Genomic DNA, 23,485 nt, shown 5'->3' on the forward strand with positions numbered 1-23,485 from the left:
GGCAAATTATGTAAGCAACGCTTGAAACTAACGCGATCACAGTCGATACGAATGCAATGAACGATTAACTTCGTATCCGGACGAATTAATATGAACTCGGCTTAATTAATACTGTTGAGTGGAAGCGTTGCGACTCTTTCAGATAGAGACGTCTCTATTCGAAATTGGCGCGTAGAGAGATTATATCTTCGCGTTGGGAAGAGTCGGCATTTAATTCAACATTTATAGAAAATTTCGATTCATTTTGCATTCGATTTAAAAATTTGTTTATCGTTTTTTAAAATTTTTACACGATGAATCCTATCCTCGCTTCAAGATTCGTATTTATTTATTTTTTTTTTCTATAAAATAAACTTTTGAAAATTTTATTTTTTCTAATAATCTTCCATTATTCCAATTATTCATAACTCATCTGCAGAGAGATATTTTCTATTCTGTTCTGAAAACTGAATTTTCATTTTATCGAATGAAATACTATCTGCAACGAAAAACAAAGCAAAAGAAGAAAAGAGGAGGAAAAATAAAAAAAAAAGGTGGGGAAGAAAAAAAAAAGGAAATAAAAAATAAACCGCCGCAGGGACCGGTGTTTAATTATTTTCGGGCGAAGAGTACACAGCTCGCCGGGATTTAAATCGAATTTAAATAAATCGACGGCGTTGCTGTTGACAGAAGCACTCGCGGAGAGCGCAACGAGCTCTCCCTGATTTAATTTCAAATTGATCGATTTGTTTGTGCGAGCACTTTCCGACGCAGTCGTTTCGAAAAATTCCGAGCGTTCGTCGAAAAAAATGGACATTTACACACACACACACACACAAACAAACAAACAAATCTGATACAAAGATACAAAAGAAAAAAAAAAGAAAGAAGGAGAAACGAACGAACAATAATTTCTTCATCAACAGAGACAATAATAATAATAGATAATTTCAATTAATGTGAATAACCAGAATAATTAGACAATGAAAAAAAAAAAAATAAGACGTCATATCGTGGAAAAATATATGGAAGAGAGAAAGAGACGGAGGAGAGAGAGAGAGAGAGAGAGGGGGCAAAAGGAGGAATAGAACGATACCAATATGGCGGACAATTGAACGACGGTGCTTAGAGAGGCTGATGCGTTTAATGTGCTTGAAGCAAAGCAGATAGCTCGCTCTAAATTGCGCTTAAGTAACTTAAATTTAATTTAATTTCGCATTGGTTCATTGGTGTCTCCGTTCGCGATATTTAATTCAATACGGGCGTAACATTGTATTACGGGTACTTGTGCAATGTTCGCGGAATGAACGAAGGAAAATTGGATAAAAATATAGCTGCCAGATAGAGAATATTGACGATATTGTATGTACAAGTACGATACGATTAAAAACCATTTATTTGTTTGCGTTTCATCGATGAGATCTTCTATCTCGTGCAATACTCATTTTGATCGCTGTGAAAGGATTAATTCAAAACTCGACGATATACTTTCTTTTGTCTATTTTGTCTATTTTGTCAAACAGCATCTAAGAGCTGATTTTTATTTTCATTAGTCTTGTAGTATCGAAGGTTAAATCATTTCCGTGTAAAAAAGGAAAAAGAAAATAATGGAAGAAAGAGGCCAGATTCATACAATACTCATTTTGACTAGGTTGATCACTGTGAAAGGATTAATTCAAAATTCGACGATATTTTTTTGGTCTTTGTCTAATCTTTCTCAGCAGGAGCTGATTTTTATTTTCATTAGTCCTGTAGTATCGAAGGTTAAATCATTTTGTAAAAAAAAAAAGAAAGAAAATAATGGGAGGGAGAGGCCAGATTCGTACAATACTCATTTTGACTTGGTCAATCGCTGTGAAAGGATTAATTCAAAGCTCGATACTTTCTTGGTTTTTGTCTAATAGTGTCTAGGAGCTGATTTTTATTTTCATTACTCCTGTAGTATCGAAGATTAAATCATTTTCATGTGTAAAAAAAAAAAAAAAAGAAAGAAAATAATGAGAGAAAGAAACCAGATTCGTACAATACTCATTTTGACTTGGTTGATTGTTGTGAAAGGATTAATTCAAAACTCGACGATACTTTCTTGGCTTTTGTCTAACTAAGCTTTAGAAATTGATTTTTATTTTCATTAGTCTTGTAATATCGAAGATTAAATCATTTTCATGTGTAAAAAAAAAAAAAAGAAAGAAAATAATGAGAGAAAGAAACCAGATTCGTACAATACTCATTTTGATTTGGTTGATTGTTGTGAAAGGATTAATTCAAAACTCGACGATACTTTCTTGGTCTTTGTCTAATAGCGTCTAGCAACTGATTTTTATTTTCATTAGTCCTGTAGTATCGAAGGTTAAATCATTTCTGTATGTAAAAAAAAGAGAGAAAAAAAAAAATAATGAATGAAAGAGACCAGATTCAATATTCATTTTGACTTGGTCTAATAGTGTCTAATAGCGTCTAGCAACTGATCTTTATTTTCATTAGTCCTGTAGTATCGAAGGTTAAATCATTTCCATGTGTAAAAAAAAAAAAAAGAAAGAAAATAATGGGAAAGGATTAATTCAAAACTCGAAGATACTTTCTTGGTCTTTGTCTAGGAGCTGATTTTTATTTTCATTAGTCCTGTAGTCCGGATCGGTAGTATCGAGAGTTAAATCATTTCCGTGTGTAGAAAAAAAAGGAAATAATGGGAGAAAGGGGCCAGATTCGAAACGACCGAATGAAAATTGCGGTGCTTTAATCCCTTTGTGACTGGGAAAAAAAAGGGGGAGGATGGGCGGGTCCTTTTTTTCCTCGCGCACGCAGGTTAATACGGTTTGCAAATCCACGGTTTCGGGCCACCACGCGTTGCGCGCGACAGCCACGGCCCGGTGAATAAATAAATCATCGCAACATCCCCCCCTCCCCCCGATCCCGAGGATTGATGCTGCATATTATCCGTCGTCGTCGAATTCGTTGCTCGGCTGACGCCGGCAATTATTCATGGCCGCGTGGCGCCACCGCGATTAACAGTCAATTTCGAGGCGAGACCTCCGCCGAGTCGAAAGTCTTAGGACTCGCTCGAACGAAGCTCGGCCTCGAAGGCCACTCGAACTCCATCCGAGAATTGTGCGTTGAATTACAACGTTCAATATTCAATACTCCTCCTCCGTGCTTCCTCCTTCGATATCCGATATATGCGCGACGTGAAAGTTTACGTTTATATTACGAGTATCCACGATTCACGAAAACTTATCCAACGTTTCCTCCTCGTTTCTTCTTTTTTTTCTCGTTGAAGCAAAGTACGGAAAGAGAGAGAGAGAGAAAGAGAGGAGAGGTTAAGGCAGTCGCGTTTATACGGTGAGATGCACACACGTGGCGGAGGGGGGTGTGTAGGAGGGCGCAGACACGCCCCTGCCTCGAAAAGGTGCACGCGTAGGGGGTGATCCTCCGTGAAAACGGAGGGAAAAAGTGGAAAGAGTGGATCGAGAGCGTTCCTCCTTCTTTTATATCTATAAGTAAGAGACTGGCTACCCTTGAGACTCTCCTCTCTCTCTCTCTCTATCTATCTATCCATCCCCCCCACCACCACCCTCTTTCCAACCGCCTCCCTTCCCTACCAGGCGCAGAGGAGGCTGCTGCTGTTTTACGCTTTTCGACTTTTTCAAGATTTATCCCTGCCGCTTCCTCGCTAAATCGCTTTCCGGGCGAAATTTACGGTCGGGCAATAATACATTGGAGTGTGGGAGGGGTGGTGGGTGGAGGAAGGGCGGGTGGAGAAGGGGAGAGCGTCTAAGGGAACGGTGGGCGCATCATTCCCGGCACGTTCGAAGCCTTCTTTCCTCCTCCTCCTCCTCTTCTCCACCTGACTGACTGCCTCCTCTCCCAACTCCTCCGCTTTCTTTACGACCGCCATCCCCTCATCGTCTCGTGCACTGGATCGTTTCTTTCACTCGTTGTTGTCGTTTTCTTTTTTTTTTATGGGACCTTGGAACGCGTTGATAGGTATAAGGAGGTAAAAAGATTACTGGTGATGAACTTTTGATCTCTTCTGGTGATTGTAAGATGGAGGGGAAGAAAGGTTTGATGTTGTTTGTAAATGTTTTTATTGGGAGAAAGTGAAGAGATCGAGTAATTAATGAAGGGATAGGAGGATGGAAAGAAATATATTATATCATAGATGCATCTAGAAATGGTTCATCGACAGATGAACAGAGTCCAGTCAAGATTCGACGATTGTGTAACGAGGGTGGGCTTGGTGGTGGTGGAAATTTGGCTTATTCCCCTCCATGGCTCATTATGCTACGTTTACAAGCTATCCCCACCTCGTGGCATCCGTTGACTGAGTTCACTTCGCTTCATAGAGCTTGCATATATCTTCGAAATAGGTCACCGGCGAATGTTTGGCGATCTCAATGACGAATGACGATGAAAAGATGCATGTATCTTGATATCCTCCTTTTAAATTAATCGATTCGAAAGTACATATTCTTTTCTTGAATGAAAGGGTATGTAATTTTTACGGAAGGAAAATGATAAAAACTTTCAATCGATTCGATCGAACTATTTTTTTATTCCTAGGTTAATGGATAAAAATTTACAATAATTTTTGGCACGTTAAAATTTTCCGCACGAAAATCTTTTCGCCAAATACGAAGAGCAACCCCTTTCGGAATTCAGAGTATCGGCGAAAAATCACGGGGAAGATTTTCTTTATGCATTATTCACCCGAGTGTTCGACGAGCAAGGGTGCAAAAGGACGATAAATTATATAAATGATGTCCCGACGTGAAAATTCGAGGACCAAGCGGGCCACTGGTCACTTGTCAGCACGTGACCAACGAATTTCCAGCCGGGATTTCCCGGCAAAATGGATTTATCGGAGACATCGAGGCGGAGGGGTGGCAGGAAAAAATGGAATTTGAAGTACAGAAGGGGAGAGGACAGTCGAAATAGAATGATATCGGTTATCGATATCAAGTGAAATTTTATTAGCAATTGGAAATGTTCGTATTTTTATCCTTATTTGTTGTTGCATCGTCTATCGTCAGATAATATAGAACAATTCGTGGATAATTATCAACTTTTTACTCCAAGTAAACAGTTTATGAAAATTCTTAACCTTCTTTCTTTGACTATTCGCTTGCTTAAAAGTATTAACAACGTCAGATTTATCAACCGGTTCAATTTTTCTCCAGGATGATCTGTCGTGTTCTTCATACAAAAAATGAAAGTAACGTGTAAAGTCAGAAAAAAGCGTCCACTTCGAAATTCCCATCGATAAAATAGTGTTACATTATCTATCGTCAATATAGAACAATTCGTGGATAATTATCAACTTTTTTCTTCAAATAAACAGTTTATCCATCGAAAATTCTTAACCTTCTTCCTTTAATCATTCCTTTGGCCATCAACTCGCTATTAAAAGTATTAACAACATCAGAGTTATCAACCCGTTCAATTTCTCTCCAATGATGATGATCCAATTATCGTGTCCTTCATACAAAAAGTGAAAGTAACGTGTAAAGTCAGAAAAAAGCGTCCACCTCGAAATTCCCATCGATAAAATATTGTTACATTGTCTATCGTCAGAAAATATAGAATAATTTGTGGATAATTATCAATCTTTTACTCCAAGTAAACAATTTATGAAAATTCTTAACCTTCTTTCTTTGACTATTCACTTGCTTAAAAGTATTAACAACATCAGTTATCTATCGGTTCAATTTCTCTCCAATGATGATGATCCAATCATCCTTGGATCATGTCCTTCGTACAAAAAGTCAAAGTGACGTGTAAAGTCGGAAAATAGCGTCCACCTCGAAATTCCCATCGATAAAATATTGTTACATTGTCTATCGTCAGAAAATATAAAACAATTCGTGGATAATTATCAACTTTTTTCTTCAAATAAACAGTTTATCCATCGAAAATTCTTAACCTTCTTCCTTTGACCATTTCTTTGACCATCAACTCACTATTAAAAGTATTAACAACATCAGAATTATTAACCGGTTCATTTTCTCTTCAATGATGATGATTCAATTATTGTGTCCTTCGTACAAAAAGTCAAAGTGCAAAGTCGGAAAAATGCGTCCAACTCGAAATTTCCACCGATAAAATATTGTTATATTGCCTATCATCAGAAAATATAGAATAATTCGTGGATAATTATCAACTTTTTACTCCAAGTAAATATTTATCCGAAAATTCTTAACCTTTTTCTACTATTTATCATTTACTAATCGCTATTAAAAGTATTAACAACGTCAGAGTTATCAACCGGTTCAATTTCTCTCCAATGATGATGATCTATTCATCCTTGGATCATGTTCTTCGTACAAAAAGGTCAAAGTGACGTGCAAAGTCAGAAAAACGTGTCCAATTCGAAATTCCCACCGATAAAATATTGTTACATTGTCTATTGTCAGAAAATATAGAACAATTCGTGGATAATTATCAACTTTTTTCTTCAAATAAACAGTTTATCCATCGAAAATTCTTAACCTTCTTCCTTTGACCATTTCTTTGACCATCAACTCGCTATTAAAAGTATTAACAACATCAGAATTATTAACTGTTCATTTTCTCTTCAATGATGATGATTCAATCATCGTGTCCTTCGTACAAAAAGTCAAAATGCAAAGTCGGAAAAACGCGTCCAACTTGAAATTCCCACCGATTAAATGTTGTTACATTGTCTATCGTCAGAAAATATAGAACAATTCGTGGATTTGTCATGGAAATTATCAACTTTTTATTCCAAATAAATATTTATCCATCGAAAATTCTTAATTTTCTTTCTATCATTCACCATCAACTCGATATTAACGTCAAAATTATCAACCGGTTCAATTTCTCTCCAACGATGATGATCCAATCATCCTTGGATCATGTCCTTCGTACAAAAAGTCAAAGTGCAAAGTCGGAAAAACGCGTCCAACTCGAAATTCCCACCGATCAAATCGAGGCAAACGATAAGGGTTGCCGGGGAGTATTGGTTACCTCTACAAAGATTGGTTGATCTAGGAGGGGGGCGCGACATATTGGACGAAATTGGCGCATATCAAACGGAGGGAAGCAATTGGAATATAGCGGGTTCCAGAGATCCCGGTCCCTGCCTCGTGCTTGGTTTCGTTGGAAATGGTGCCCTCGGGGCGAAACCGGGAACCGAAACCCTCGACTGCGCATCATCCCCTATACACTACCCCTCGCACCCTCCGGCTCCGCCACCACTCGATCCCGCCAACTTCCAACAATCCTCCGTCCTCCTCCTCCTCCTCCTCCTCTCTTTCCTCCCTTCGTCGCCTTCCTCCATTTCCAAACCCTCCCCCCAGCCGCGATATTATATCGCCGGCAAGAGCCTATCTACTTGCAGAGGAGTCCAAGTTTCACTCTCTCTCTCTCTCTCTCTTTCTCTCTGCCCGTCTTGGAAACGAAGTTCAAATTAGATACAGCCAACAATGGTGCACCGATGGGTAAATACGACAGCGTAATTTCGTATTCCCTTTGCCGTAATCGGCTGAGACGTAGGATTTACCGACCGAGGTGGATAATGGATTTGGAAGAATGGGTTTAGATTGACCGAACATACCTAAAATTTAAGAACAATAGTTCTACCGATTTGAACTGTTTGAAGAATTTCCGTCTAAATTCTAATCCAATATTTGCCAAGGGGGAAATATTGTTGGGTTTAGATTAATAATGCTGGTGCCAATTGTATGTTTCCTCCAATTAAATTTTAATTCTAACACAAGTTTGCCAATTGGAAGAATGGGTTTAGATTAACTGTACGGTAGTCTAAAGAGATACTTTGGCTAATTCGAAAGATTTTCCGCCAAAGTCTAGTCCAATATTTGCTAAGTGAGAAAATGACTCTAGATTAATTAGTGTTTGTGTTAATTGTATTTTCCTCTGATTAAATTCTAATTCTAACGTTTGCTAATTGGAAGAAGAAGTTTAGATTGATTGTCTAAAAAAACAACTTTAGCTAAATCGAAAGATTTTCTGCCAAAGTCTAGTCCAATGTTTGAAAATGTTTGGAAGAGTAAATTTAGATTAACAATACTTATGCTAATTATATTTTCTTCCAATAAAATTCTAATTCTAACATTTGCCAATTGGAAGAATAAGTTTAGATTGACTGTACATGTCTAAAAAAACAACTTTAGCTAAATCGAAAGATTTTCTGCCAAAGTCTAGTTCAATGTTTGCAAATGTTTGGAAGAATAAGTTTAGATTGACTGTGTCTAAAAAAATAACTTTAGTTAAATCGAAAAATTTTCTGCCAAAGTCTAATCCAATGTTTGCAAATGTTTGGAAGAGTAAATTTAGATTAACAATATTTCTACTAATTGCATTTTCTTCCAATTAAATTTTAATTCTAACATTTGCCAATTGGAAGAATAAGTTTAGATTGACTAAATATCTTTAAAATTTAGAATACTTTAGTTAACTTGAAAGATTTTCTGCCAAATTCCAATGTTTGCTAAGTGGAAGAATAATTTTAGATTAACAATACTTGTGCTAATTGTATTTTTTCCCAATTAAATTTTAATTTTAACGTTTGCCAATTAGAAGAATAAGTTTATATTGATTGAGTATCTCTAAAATTTAGAAACGATACTTTACACTTAGCTAACTTGAAAGATTTTGTGTCAAATTTCAATGTTTGCTAAGTGGAAGAGTAATTTTAGATTAACAACAGTTCTGCTAATTATATTTTCTTCCAATTAAATTTTAATTCTAACGTTTGCCAATTGGAAGAATAAGTTTAGATTGACTATACATCTCTAAAAAAAAAAACAACTTTAACTAACTCGAAAGATTTTCCAAATTCTAATCCAATGTTTGCTGAATGATTCCATTTGATTAACATTCTTAAAATTTAATTACTCACATATAATAACAACCAATTTAACGATTTCCCTCTCGATTAAATTCTAACCTCAACAATTTTCCGATCGGAAGAATGAATTTAATTCGATCGAACGTTCCCAAAATCGAAGAACGTTGCTTCAACCGACTCGACCAAAAAAAGAAAAAAAAAAAAGGAGAAATTCCGTGCCAAATTCCACTCGAAATCCGTTAACAAGAATCCTATCAAACCACGCCACCCCGATATCGCCGATCATCCCCGAAAATCCAGCGAAACCCTTGTCTCTTCCCGGCCTTAAAACAAAGACGGCCGGTTGGCTCGAGGCGGTAGCTAGGCTCGTAGCTTCCTCCGCGCCGCGACTATGTAACGGGAGAATCAATACGATCCTCCTGCTCGTTCGGTGCGCCAATTGAGCTCGTTGAATCTGTGCCCCGAGCCACGCGGTTACGTATGCCCGATTCCTCTCGCTCGCACAGACGAGCGTCAACACACGCAAACGCGTTCCTCCACGCACACTTCGGTGTCCGGGCAGCAGCAAGATAGATAGATAGATAGATAGAGGGACGTGTATAGAGACGCGGTTCACGAGGATTTTCACGCAGCCGTACGCACACACGCGTATACACTCGACGATCCACTTGCGATCGATGAACGCGGCGGAGACGCAAGGAGAGACGTAAGCGTACCGCAGCCACCAAACAAACTCATCCGTGTAATTGGCAAATTGACAGATTAATTCAATCACGGCCAATGCTTCTTCGTCTCTCGTTCTCTCGTTCAGGTTCCCCGTTTAATGTGTATCGATGAAGAGGACGCTTCTTGTTAGACCCCATGGTTTCATGAGTGTACCACCACTCAACAGTGGTGGTTATATTGTTGGAATGTTGCAGTTGGATAGTTGAATAATTGAAGTGTTAAGAGAATAGTTAATTATAGTAATATTATAGTATTGTTTCGAATAGAGAAAGATATCATATTTGTTATTATTACTTTTTCTCTCGTTGTATCATTAAATAAGAAACAAATCAAGTTGGAAAGATAAAGATGGAGATCTGTGCGATACTAGCGCCGCGTGACCATTAACTACTGTTACCTTAATATATACGTATATTTGCTTACTTTATTCGCAAATTTAAAATTAAAATCGTCGCTCGTATTATCGTACAATCGTTTCGCACGTTACTTTCCAACGATCGCCGCGATAATCCGAGGCGTCGACCCTCGGAGAGCGGTGCGCGACAGCCAGGATAAATCAAATGTAAATGGATAAGCGGGAAATAAACCGAAAACCACCGGGTGGCCGGGTCGAATCGAAAGGGAAAAAGCAGAACGACCGACTGCGATCGTAGCCATTCTCCGTCCTCGTTCTTTTACACGTGAAAAAGAGAGAAAGAGAGAGAGAGAAAGAATAAAAAAAGAGAGAGCGAAAAAAAGATGAACGCAACGACAGGAAGTGCGAAGTGAAAAAAAAAAAAATAAAAATAAACAGCGACAAAGGAAGGAGAAAGAGAGATAAGTCGAGTGGAATAGGATAGGTGGAGGGATGAAGCGAAGGGATGAAAACGAGAGCAGGGGGTGAAGAGGAAGTAGTATAGATGCCCGGTCGAGTGTGCACACATCGGGTAGGGCGTGTGCAATGCGGTGGAATCGAGTGGAGGCAAAAGTCAAATGGAGTTCGGTGATGGTGTGAAGAGACAAGAGGAAGACGAGTGATGTTGAATCAAGTGTTTATTACCCTCTGCTTTGATTCTCCCTTCGAGCTTATTTCATTTATTTCTATCTCTCTCTCTCTTTCTCTCTCCTTTTTTAGTTTTCTTTCATCGTTTATAGAATTACAAACGATAGGATAAATAAACTTTAACGTTGAAAAAAATTATTCGAGTTAATTTTTCTATGAAAATTTTAATAAATCTCGTTTTGCGTCACTTTTGTCCAGGCCAAATGATCGATATGGAAGCGTGTCAGGAAACGTGACGAAGAACGTGGCGATGTTTGATTGAATTTGGTCGCCGAGAGGCCAATCGTAATAAATGTCCAGGCGTTGGACATTTATTACGAAACAATCAAGATGTCTGCTCGCTCCCCTCGAGATCACTGGCCGCGACAATGGCTGTGCAACGTAGGGAGGGGTGGCCGTTTAAGGGCTATAAATGCATGCCGAATGGTATCCGGAACCGGAATCACTCCACGGTCCGGAACGGAATCGTGTGTGGGACGCTTCTTCCTGTTGCAAAGATGCCCCGTATGCGTGCCACTCGTTCGAGAAGGGGACGATGAATGGGCAACGAGTGATAAATAAATCGCGAAAAAGCTAGCCACCCAGAAACTAGAAATAGCGAAATATTTTTCACCAAATCTATCAAATGCAATCGATCGAAATTAAACATGAATAAAAACGATGAAAATGACAATTCTCCGATTTCCAAGATTTCATATTTACTCGAAATATTTTTATACAACAATAATCTATAATTATTGAAACAATGTTGACACGTTTACATTCAAAAGAAACCTAGAAACCTAACCTAACCTAACCTAACTTAATCTAACCGGATAATAAAACTGTCGGAAGAACTTGAATTTATAAAATTAAGAAAAAAATAAAAGGAAGAAGAAAATTTTTTTTTTTAAACTGTTTTTCAGACAAAGACAAAGTAAGCAAGTAAATACGTAACCGCATAATTCGATCAAGCGGAAAGATCGAGCGACCGGTTTAATAACGATCCCCGTTCTGCGGCCGTAATTTCGGGTAGTTTGGTCGTGAGCTTACGATCCGGGGGATGGTTGAGCGTGCGCGAGTAAAGAGGTTAGGGCACGGGGGAGCAATACCATATGCAAAATTAACCTCCATTAAATGCGTTAACTCGGCGACGAGCATGCTCCGATGCGCTTAACCAAAGTACATTACACCGTACTCGATGCGGTCTATAGACAGGGCCGCGCGATTCTCTACAGGGTGTTAACCAAGAAAACAATGGGAAAAAGTTCTAGGGAGGAGCAATCTGTGACGGGGCGAAACTTTTACAAACTTTCCCTCGAAATTAATTGAGATGTAGTAGAGAGATGAATATTTGAAAGCGTATTGAATAATTTTTTTCAGAACAGCAGAGTGGAAAAACATTTGTCCTCCTGAAAAAATATTCTCGTGCAAGATTTTGAGAAGGAAAAAAAAAAGGGTGTCAGAAAATTAATCGTCATCGAAACGCGCCTATATTTATAGCCCATACGTACGAAGGAGTGGAAGGTTATTATTAACACCCTGTATCATGGCGTCTAATTGGTCGTCGCGATCATCGGGGCAAAATGGCCTTAAGCCGCGCATATTTACCCACAGTTCGTTTCGTCCTCGATTTCTTTTCAACGAGACGACAATGCGCGCGCTCTTAACCCGTTAACCGTCTATGCCGTAATATTATTGAAGAAGCCGATCTACAATTGTATTGTGCGCGACACGATATTACGTTCTGGGGCACGCTCTTCCTTCTTGACCCGTGCCAATCGAGAAACACTGCCTCTCTCGAGTCGAATGTGCCCATGGTCTATTCCGCGACAACATTTTGCTTTCAATGATGATAAACAAGATTTTAAAAAATGGAATGATTGAAACGCTTATTATCGATTCATTAATAGATAGATATTTAAAAAAGGGAAATTTTTAATCTTTTTATTTTTATTTTTTTTTCTTTCATTATATCGAATGTTAATATATTTTTAATATATTTGGAGAGTCGATATTAAGGGCTAAAAAGAACGTAAAAATTGATGTATGAAAATGTCGATTATTTATCAAGTTATAAGCGATTGAAGTTTAAGTTGAGATGAAGGGAAACGGAGATAGAGAGAGAGACAGCGCTATCTTCGTTACATCGTCGCGCCACGGTGCGGCGCTCCGTGTTCATTCTTTCTCCATCTCGCTTCATCCAACGCAAACTTCAATCGCTTCTAACTTAATAAGTAATGTATAAACGATATTTTTGTGTACCAACTTTTTGTATTTGTTTTTCGATCGAATGTATCAATACTCTTTTTATAATACTGATAATGAAAATTTGACACAATTTAACAATTTTATCGATGAAAAAATCGTATAATTTTGAATTGATTTATAATTCATATTTTACGTTCCATTTTTATTATATTATATTCTCGATATGGGAGAGAAATTAATGCAGGAACAAGGGTTATCTATCTATAAATGCAATGAAACGAAAGCTTTATCCTTATCCTTGCGGCATTCCTCAAATTGTAGAACCTTTAAGGGCCGCGGATGGGAAGTGCTGCGGAGAAGATGCTTATTAAATTGTGTCATCCAGGAATAAGGGCTAACGCGGTGCATCCAATTTGTGCCGCTTAATTAATTCTCTCCAATTTATTCCAGCCGGCCAATAAAGAAACCAGGACCCCGCCGGTCAACGAGCGCCGATGCGAGCGCAATATTGTCCCTAATGAAATCTTCGTTAATCGCGTCTCCGTCAAGTTTTCCAATGTACGTCGACACGATGTCGCTCCAATTCGACGCCCCACCAATTTTTACGCACTCGATCGAGCGGAAAGCTCGAGAACTCGATTTCTTCGTCTCGAATCTACATCTTCTTTTTTTTTTTTATATAAAAATTTGGCATTCATCGAAAATTAAAACGCACGGGATAGAGATCCAAATTAAAAATATCGTACTTGATGCGAAAAAAGAAAGAAAAAAAAATGATGAAATATTGGGAAGAATTGCGGGGAATAGTGAATTCCAGGCAGGTAACCAATAGCGGTATCAATAATCAATTCGGATTTCAATTAATATTAATTACTGTTAACATCAACATTGACACTAATGCCAATTCTGTTAAAACGTAATTGATAATTTTAGTCCCCTCGATCATCAAGATATTAATTTATGGTTTCCTGTGCTTAACATTCACATGAAATCGTTGAAATATACAATTTATAATTTCGGAAACTTCGAACCTATAAACGTTCTTTGAAAACAAAAGTGGTCGCTTCCTCGAACCACCGCCTCCAATTCCATTCTGCCTCTCTCGAAACGAAACGGTCGAGTCTCGGTTGGGCCAAAGTTTATCGGAAGAGGGGGTGAGGCGGAGGGTAGGTAGCGAGCCAATTTCAGTATTATCGCTTTTAATTGCGATATTCGTGCTCTATTTGCGCGATTGTCGTCGCGTGCCGAATTATTGGATGTTGACGTCACCCGACGCGGCACCGCTTTGCTCGTAATTGCCGCCACCAATTATGCAATTAGCGCCGCTCTCTAATGAGCGTAGTGTTACACACGCGGAATCTAAACACCCGGCTTATTCACAAGCTCGTACAACACGTGCTTCTGCGTGAGTTTTCCCTCCGCGCGATACATTTGAAGCGAGAAATTCTCGAGGATCTTGCCCTCATCCTTCGATCAGAAAAGAAGAAGATTCGACAACGTAATATAATCGTTGTTTGGGACAAGATGAGTAGCAACAATAATAAGACACTTTTAAAAATCGAATTTCTGAAAAGGAATGGAGAATAAAAAAAGTGAGTGTAATTGAATGTATAATCTCGTTGGTTTTTCGCGGTAATTCGAGATCGAATTATCATCGACGAATTATATCAATTTTGCATAAACGATGCTTTATACTTGCAAGGATGTTAAACTGGGATAACTCGATAACACTGGCCCCGCGCAATTAGAACTGCCAGGTAACAAGATATTCCTACGTGTACTCAAATAATTGAATATCAGTATTACCGGATGTCCATAATCCGGGTTACCGAACCATTGGATGTGTGCATTACTCACTACATCGATACCAACCGTACTAACATCACTGTAATTTTCGTAAACTTCGTAATGGACTAGTCGGCACTCTCTGGTGCGTCGACATCGGTATCGGTATCGGTAGTCGGCCACTGATGAGCCAATTTGCATACGTAGCGTGCCACACGCATACGTGGAAAAATACGACAACAATAGATACCTAACCCAACTTAGCCCTAAAATTCTCAGAAAGGGAAACATTTCTTATTAAGAAAGGTATAAGATTATAAAGAAATTGTGATTAGATCATCGGTATCGGTAGTCGACCACTGATGAGCCAATTTGCATACTTATTGTGTCACACAAATATGTGGAAAAATACGACAACAATACCTAATCTAATCTAATCTAACCCTAAAATTCACAGAAACGGAAACATTTCTTACCTAAGAAAGGTATAAGATTATAAAGAAATGAAAATACGTCAACAATAGTTACCTAACCTAACCTAACCCAACCTAACCCTAAAATTCGCAGAAACGGAAACGTTTCTTACCTAAGAAAGATTATAAAATTATAAAAAAATTGTGAAAATACGACAACAATAGTTACCTAACCTAACCTAACCCAACCTAGCCTAACCCTAAAATTCGCAGAAACAGAAATATTTCTTACCTAAGAAAGATTATAAAATTATAAAAAAATTGTGAAAATACGACAACAATAGTTACCTAACCTAACCTAACCCAACCTAGCCTAACCCTAAAATTCGCAGAAACAGAAATATTTCTTACCTAAGAAAGATAAAAGATTATAAAGAAATTGTAAAAATACAACAACAATAGTTACCTAACTTAACCTAACTCAACCTAGCCTAGGCCTAAAATTCGCAGAAACGGAAGCATTTCTTATCTAAGAAAAATTATAAGATTAGAAATTGTGATTAGATCATCGGTATCGGTAGACGGCCACTGATGAGCCAATTTGCATATTTATTGTACCACATGCATACGTGGAAAAATATGACAACAATAGTTACCTAACCCAACCTATAAATTCGCAGAAACGGAAATATTTCTTACCTAAGAAAGGTATAAGATTATAAAGAAATTGTGAACATACGACAACAATAGTTACCTAACCTAACCTAACCCAACTTAACCTAGCCCTAAAATTCGCAGAAACAGAAATATTTCTTAACTAAGAAAGATTATAAGATTATAAAATTGTGATTAGATCATCGGTATCAGTAGTCGGCCACTGATGAGCCAATTTGCATACTTAGCGTACCACATGCATACGTGGAAAAATACGATAACAATAGTTACCTAACTCTAATCTAGCCCTAAAATTCGCAGAAACGGAAACATTTCTTATCTAAGAAAGGTATAAGATTATAAAGAAATTGTGAACATACGACAAAAATAGTCACCTAACCTAACCCAACCTAGCCTAGCCCTAAAATTCACAGAAACAGAAATATTTCTTACTTAAGAAAGATTATAAAATTATAAAATTGTGATTAGATCATCAATATCATTAGTCGGCCACTAATGAGCCAATTTGCATACTTAGCGTGCTACACGCATACGTGGAAAAATACAACAATAGTTGTAACCTAATCTAACTTAACCTAACCCAACCTAGCTCTAAAATTCGCAGAAACGGAAGCATCTAAGAAAAGTGTAAGATTATAAAGATATTGTGATTGGATCACAAGCAAATCAAACTTAACGTAAGAAACATCACCTTCGATCCGAGTCGAATATTCCCGTCCACGTATTGGAAACGAGGACTCGTGTTGCGTAACGAGCGTGTAACAAATCCGCGGCGTGTGCCAACGTGTAAACAACACTCCACTCGAGGCCGCAATCCCTTATGCCGTTAAACATTAGGGGTGCAGTCGGATGATTGCACGATAAAACACTGGCATAATGTTTCGCCCCGCTGGTTGAACACCGCAAATACACCCCTGGACCGCATGCAGACTTTATTTTTCGAAGGGTGCCCGGTCTGGCGTGCATAGTGTACCCGAGGACTCCGGGCGCGCCACCCGGAGAGAGACGACACCCTGGGGCCAGCCTGTATCGAGGATTAGCCTCGCTACATTTCGCCCCTTCTGTCGGTGCGTATGTTCCGTCATTACGCTTCTAACGCTACACTCGGGGGGCGAACGAAGTTCGGTTCGGCTCGAAGGGGGCGTTTATTCGGCGTCGAGAGGGGCGTTCGATTCGATTCGATCCCATTCGATTCGACTCTTTCTACCTGCTAAAGGCTAAATCGGCTGATCCGTTTAATAGTGTCACTGGTTCGCTGATGTTTCACGTTGGGATTCGTTGGGGGAAAAGGATTTGTCTCGCTTGATTCCCGGGTTTGGTCAGGGGTTAATTGTGGAGAAGAATTGTGGAGAGCACATATTTCTTTTCTTTGAAAAGAAGAAGGGGAAGAAAAAAATTGTCGCAATTTGTAATGCAAAAATTGGAAGAGAGCGGATAGGAAGGCAGTGCGAATCTCGAACACGCGACTCGTCATCACGTACACACTCCTTGGAAGACGTTGAAACGGTTCCAAGAGAGGCAGCAGCAGCAGCAGGATCGGGATCATCCCCCGAAAATTGCATTTGCAATCTCCCTCTCCTCTGTAAAGGAGTTGGCGTGCATACGTAAAGCGAAACCCGGGCCGGTAATCCGTCGTCGTGGAAGGTCAGGCAGCCGAAAACGAAAATTGGTTAAATTTCGTTAAGTTTGGCAGCAATTACTTTTGATACCCGACACGCGGCCGTAATTGCGTTCGGCTCAAGCAGGAACGAGCTCGCCCGCGCGACAGAGAGGGGTAATAATTCGCTAATATCAATTTCAAATTTCAATTAGTATCATCTCGACGTCTGCTGCTCCCAGACCCGACCACCCTCCCTCCCCTCTCCCCACCACCATCCCTCCTCTCTCTCTCTCTCTCTCTTTCTCTCTCCTACTCCCTCTGCATCTCGGTTTTCTCGTGGACCCCAGAAGAGCACACGGCATGATCTAAAATTCAATTTGTCCCTTGTAGCGGAGCCGCAAAGGGTGAAGGGGCGAGCACGGACGAGGACGGAGAGGGGGGTTCGAGTTCGAGTTCAAGAGAGAGAGAGAGAGAGAGAGATAGGAAGAAGGAAGCACGATCGTGGCTTGGTTGGAGGCAAGCAACGAGTGGAATCGCGTGTAGGTGGTAAGCGGGAAGAGAGGAGGGGGCAGTGTTGGGGAACACAGCTCGAAGTTTAAAGCTTCGCCGTTCGCGTGCACCATCGTTACGTAACTACGGCCCTGCTGGTGGGCACGGGCATGCGCGACACGCTGACCCATTATAAATTGATAACCCCGCCGTTTATTAAGTTCCAACGACCGATGCCTGCTTAGGCAAAGAGCCCTCCACTCGCCCCCTACCTCCCCCCCTCTCGATACGCGCATCATTTATTTACAGGGGAGTTTACAATCCCTCTAATGGGGATCGGCGTAATCGGCCACCGCCGCCGCCTGTGTGTTATATACGCCTCCTCCTCCGTTTCTCCTTTGGTTTCTCCTGTTCTCAGGCTGAGAACCCAGTGGCCTCGGCCGATGCGCCTTCCTTTCCCTCCCCAACGCGCCGCGTGTCTCCGTTAATCGCGTTCCGCGAATGGAACCGACCAACCCCGTTTCCCGAATGATCCCGAGTGTCAGCTCAGAAGGGGAGGGGAAATCGGGAAGTGGGCAAGAGTGATTGGGCCCTTTTTTTTGACCAGCGAATCGGTCAGCTAATCGGTGAGTAGCTAATGAGAATTGTTATTATTTTTAGTGAATTTTTGTGAGTGGAAGAAAAGAATTTATTGGTAGTCTAGTGTGATGAAAAAGAAATGAATAATAAGCGTATTTTAAGGGCGTTCTTATTCTTTCTGAAACATTGAAACGGGTGCAAGTTCAATTGGGAACTAAAGAAATGTGATAGAGAGATGATAATAAGAAGACAGGCGTGTTTTCCATTCGAAAAGTGGAAGAAACTAATCTTGGCCTTAGATTATAAGGATAAAAATCTATATTATCAAGAAGTTTGGGAAGAGGGAGCTCGATTTATTTTATTTACATTTGTTGGACAGGGAAGAAGGAGCATGTTGTATAAATTGAAACGTTGCTCGTTTCTTTGATAATTATAACCGAGTTGTGTCGAATTAATTGAAGAAAAATTATCTCTATGTAAGAATTAACGTATTCCTTGCAAGGTAAAATTAAACTGAAATTATATGTTTATCGTTTGAGGTATAAATTAATTTCGCGATAACCTGTTAACCTAAACCAACTGTGGTTAGAAAGGAAAGAAAAAGTCATTTTTGAATTTCTTTACCATTTTAAAAATAAAAGGAAAAAAATTAGCCTTCGTTCCTAATTAGCCATCCTCCCAAGAAAACAATTACCGCTGACAATTGCACAATTTCTCTTCTCCCTCCTTCCCCCTCCTTACAAATACCCGTTCAAAAATACTCGTGACAATATTCCCTCGTGACGAGGCGACTAATACGCTTTCTTGGAAAAATGATGCACGTAAAACGACTTACATAAAGGACCCCTGCCTCTCTTTAATTGCAGATTGGATCGGTTCACACTCACCAGGCGAACAACAACCATCACCACACGCACCAGCATCAACAGCAACAACAGCAACAACAGCAGCAACAGCAGCAACAGCAACAGCAGTCGAGCCAGCCGCAGGTGCCGGGGGCAGGAGGGGGTGGAGGGCCGGGGGGTGGGACGGTGGCCAGGCCTGGCGGCATGTTCTGCTACCACTGCCCCCCGGGTCTTCCAACGCCACGGTTACCACCCACCCTCGAGTACCCATTCGCCGCCACTCACCCCTGTAAGTAGACATTCCATTTGCGTCTCCTTTGCGTTTCGGGGGAAGGATTTTTTTTTCGGATAAACGGAGTGGAGAAAAAAAAAATTTTCTTCTTCTTCTTTCTTTTATTCGATTGAAATTTAATAGGAGGGGGAAAATTTGACGAATAAAAAAAAATAAAGTATAAAATAAAGAAATTTCATCGCGAGTATTGAGAATCCCTTCGAATCCCCAGAGTACTGTTTACCCATCCCCCCCATCCCCCGTAAGAAAAATTCGATTCCGCCCATAATCTTACGTTTCTTCATCTATTTCTTCCCCTTCCTCCTCAATTTCACTCTAGTCGAGGGTGGACTTTAAAACCAGGAGGATGTATGTATCGTGGAGAAACGTCAATCCAATTTCTCAAATCACCCCCGTAACGGGAATTATAAACGATGATGGAAACCTGCCTCCCCCTCCCCCCTCCACTATTCAAGATTTAAATATTTCAAGCATTGAATTCTGTATGAATATTTATTGGATATACGCGTGTAATATTTGAAAATGGAAAGTAGATCTAATATAGATCTAATGTTCCAACTCGAACACGGTCGATTACTTTTTTCTTTTCTTTTTTTTTAAATAAATAAAATAAATTTGTAAAAGTCTCGATCAGCTCAACGATTTGCTCGAGCGAATATATTGAAAAAACCGAATTAAAGGGAGGTGAGGAAAGTGGTGGCCGCGACAAGGAGGAGTGGTGCGACAATGTTGGCGAGGAAGGAGGGGGAGGGGAGGAGAAGGGAGATTGATTGTACCGGCACTTGCTCTGGCGGAACACATCGATGAAGTTACATTACCGACTAGACCGAGTTACGCAAAGTGGACGCTACAAACTGGACGGCCGCTAAACTTAATTTGCACTTCGGGCCAACTTCCGGTTAAACCGCGTCCCGACGGCGGTGCCGACTCCGGCTCTCCTCAGAACTTCGACGCCAGTTTGCCTATTCACCGATCGCTTTCCAAGTCGAATCTCTCATTTCTCTCCTCCTAAGTATTAACTAACCCACCTTTGTCGATGACAACTGGAGTTTTCACTGTAATTTTTTTTTTTGGGTAGGGAGGGAGAAAATACGATTTCTTTTCTCTTTTTTATTCGTATCAAAATTTCACGGGGCGATTGAATTTCGATGGAAATTGCCTTTGTACAACACGATCGCAATGGATTTTGCAGTTGAAGTTGAAGTTTGAATTTCGGTCTATCGAATTTGTTGATCGATAATACCTTCTTTTGTGCAAGGTTAAATTTTGTTCTCCTTTTTTTTTTTTTTTTTTTTTACTTATACTCGTCGTTGCGAATGTTTATATGTTTCTTTTAATTCGTTCATTTTTATCGATAATTATACGTAAATTTTAATTACGATTTTTGGTAAGAGACGTATAAAAAAAGATTTTTCCATTTTGTTTCGTTTTTTCTTTTTTTTTCTTCAACTTCTTTTCCACGCCCCTGGATATAACGTTCGGCTCATCGAGCCACCGATGTATATATATATATATGCTCACTTTATTGCATATTATGAACCTCAATGAGATACATGTGGTAGGTAGATAATCGAATGGGGACCGTAGGTGTAGGAGGGAGAGGATAGAGATATACGGTATCCTCAGGGACGTGTGTAAGTGCCCTTCCATCTAGGCCCGAAATATAGTTTAAATAAAATATTGATTTCCCTCGCGCAAAGTGAAATTATGTTTTTAATGCGCATTTATCATTCCCTTTATCCGCGGCCGCTTCCCTCTACCTCCACTTAAAATTAAGTGAAATTCGTACGCGCGTTTATCGTTGATTAGAACGCGACGAAAAACACAGGGCGGAACTGTAGGATAGACGCTCCTCCCAGAAACAGATATTTTTCTCAAAAATTTTTCATTCTTCTCTTAGATCTTCTTAGAAAATTGTAATTCAACGAATCAATCACAATTCAACGAAATCAAGGATCATCTATCATCGAGTTTTTCTACGATCTTCTTCCACCCCCTTTCTCCATTAGATTTATTATTTAATATTCGAAATCCAAATCTTCAATCGGAAAGAAATTTAACCGCACACTTGTCGCACGATCCACGAAGCCACGTAATAATATTTCGAAACGGCACATGTGTGTCGAAACGACGCCTGCTGGATGATCTCCGGCCGAGGGAGGAGGGGGAAGGTGTCCTCGGGGACGTCCGTGCACCCTTCCTCCAGCTTTCCCCGGTGTACCCCCTCGCCACCCCCCGTTGGGATAAACAGATTAGGTAACTACGTGATAAGTCGGTAAGTGGGTTCACTCCGGCGCAGGGTCCGAGCCCACCGACATTCGCTCTAACATCTAACTAGCTCGTTAGGGTCATTAGTAACGGTCGGGGTGTCATTAGATTTCGTTCTGTGTCTAGTTTTTCCACGGACCCTTCGAATCCGCTTCTCTTCGCTCCGCCGACTCGGCTCAGGTAAACGCGATAATTGTTTTTACTATTCTCTTTCATTTCTTTTTTCTTTTTCTTCTTTTTTTTTTTAGTCCTTTTTTATCGATCGGACAAATTATTGGATTATTTAAAAAATTCAATTTCAATGATATATTCGAAGTATTAGAACCTCGAGTTCAATTTAATCGATTGCGATAATCTCTTCGAGTGAATATAATAAAAATCTTGTCCTATTGCAGGAACAATTCTCTTGATCTCTCAAACGGGTGACGACAATCATCGAGAAAAAAAAAGAAAGAAGAAAGTTTTCTCTTGATTGGGACTAGAAATTGTGGATTATTGTTTAGAAATTCGTATGCTTGTTCGTTTCGATAAAACGGGTTATTTAATTTACAATCCAAATTACAATCCTCGACAATTTCCTCCTTACGATTTAACCCTATTATAATTCTTTAAACTAAATCTCTTGCTTATCCTAAAGAAATGAGAACTTTTGATGGGAAGAAAAAAAAGAAGGATGAATTGTGACTGTAGAAAGTATCTGTGCCCTATCAGAGATTTAATCCAGTCTTCTGCATTGATTGGAACGATAAATTGTGGATTATTCTTTAAAAAATTCGTTTGTTTGCTCGTTTCAATGAAATATTTATTTGAGGTCGTGAAATTCGAGAAAAGAAAAGAAGTACCCGTGCCCTACGAGAGATTTAATCCAGAGAGATTTAATCTTTTCCATTGGAACGATAAATTGTTTAAAAAATTCGTTTCAATGAAACATGATTCAAAAACAATCTAAAATCTTCAAACTGAATCTCTTCAAATAAAATATATATAATCTTACGATTTAATTCTATTACAATTAATCAAACTAAATCTCTCTTATTCTCAAATGAGAACTATCGAAGGAAAAACAAAAAAGAATGAATCATGACTGTAGAAAGTACCTGTGCCCTATCAGAGATTTAATCCAGTCTTCTCCATTGATTGGAACGATAAATGGTGGATTATTGTTTAAAAAATTCGTTTGCTTGCTCATTTCAATGAAATATCGTTTATTTAAGGTCGAATAAATCGACAAAATCTTACTATTACAGGAACAATTTTTTAAACGAAATCACTCAAACGGGCGACGAGAACTATCGAGAAAAAAAAAGGAAGTGCCTGTGCCCTACTACGAGAGATTTAATCCAGACAATCTTTTCCATTGGAACGATAAATTGTTTAAAAAATTCGTTTCGATGAAACATGATTCAAAAACAATCTAAATCTTCAAACTAAATCTCTTCGAATAAAATATAGAATCTTACCATTTAACCCCATCACAATTCTTCAAACTAAATCTCTCTTATCCTCAAATGAGAACTATCGAAGGAAAAACAAAAAAGAACAACACGTGACTGTATCTGTGCCCTACTGAGAGATTTAATCCACTCTTCTGCATTAATTGGAACGATAAATTGTAGATTATTGTTTAAAAAATTCGTTCGTTTCAATAAAACATGATTCACAATCTAAATCCTCGAACTGAATCTCTTCGAATAAAATATAAAATCTTACTCCGTTTTAACTCCGTTACAGGAACAATTCTCTGAACGAAATCTCTCGCGTGACGAGAACCATCG

At 39.3% G+C, this 23,485-nt stretch overlaps 1 protein-coding gene across 3 annotated transcripts in view; it reads left to right on the top strand.

Annotated features, from left to right (window-relative positions):
• LOC724120 (paired mesoderm homeobox protein 2B) overlaps positions 1–23,485 on the top strand; it is a 61,735-nt gene that overhangs the window by 9,310 nt on the left and 28,940 nt on the right. For 2 of the 3 annotated variants that reach the window (XM_026444767.1, XM_026444769.1), the window contains exon 2: positions 19,172–19,439. In XM_026444767.1, coding sequence (XP_026300552.1) covers positions 19,355–19,439 — 85 coding nt within the window. In that variant the 5' untranslated portion in view covers positions 19,172–19,354. Of the gene's footprint in view, positions 1–18,135; positions 18,353–19,171; positions 19,440–23,485 lie in introns of those variants that run through there. The other variant, XM_026444768.1, reaches the window with a different exon arrangement.

Source organism: Apis mellifera, linkage group LG13, assembly GCF_003254395.2.
Source record: "Apis mellifera strain DH4 linkage group LG13, Amel_HAv3.1, whole genome shotgun sequence".
NCBI classification, from domain to species: Eukaryota; Metazoa; Arthropoda; class Insecta; order Hymenoptera; family Apidae; genus Apis; species Apis mellifera.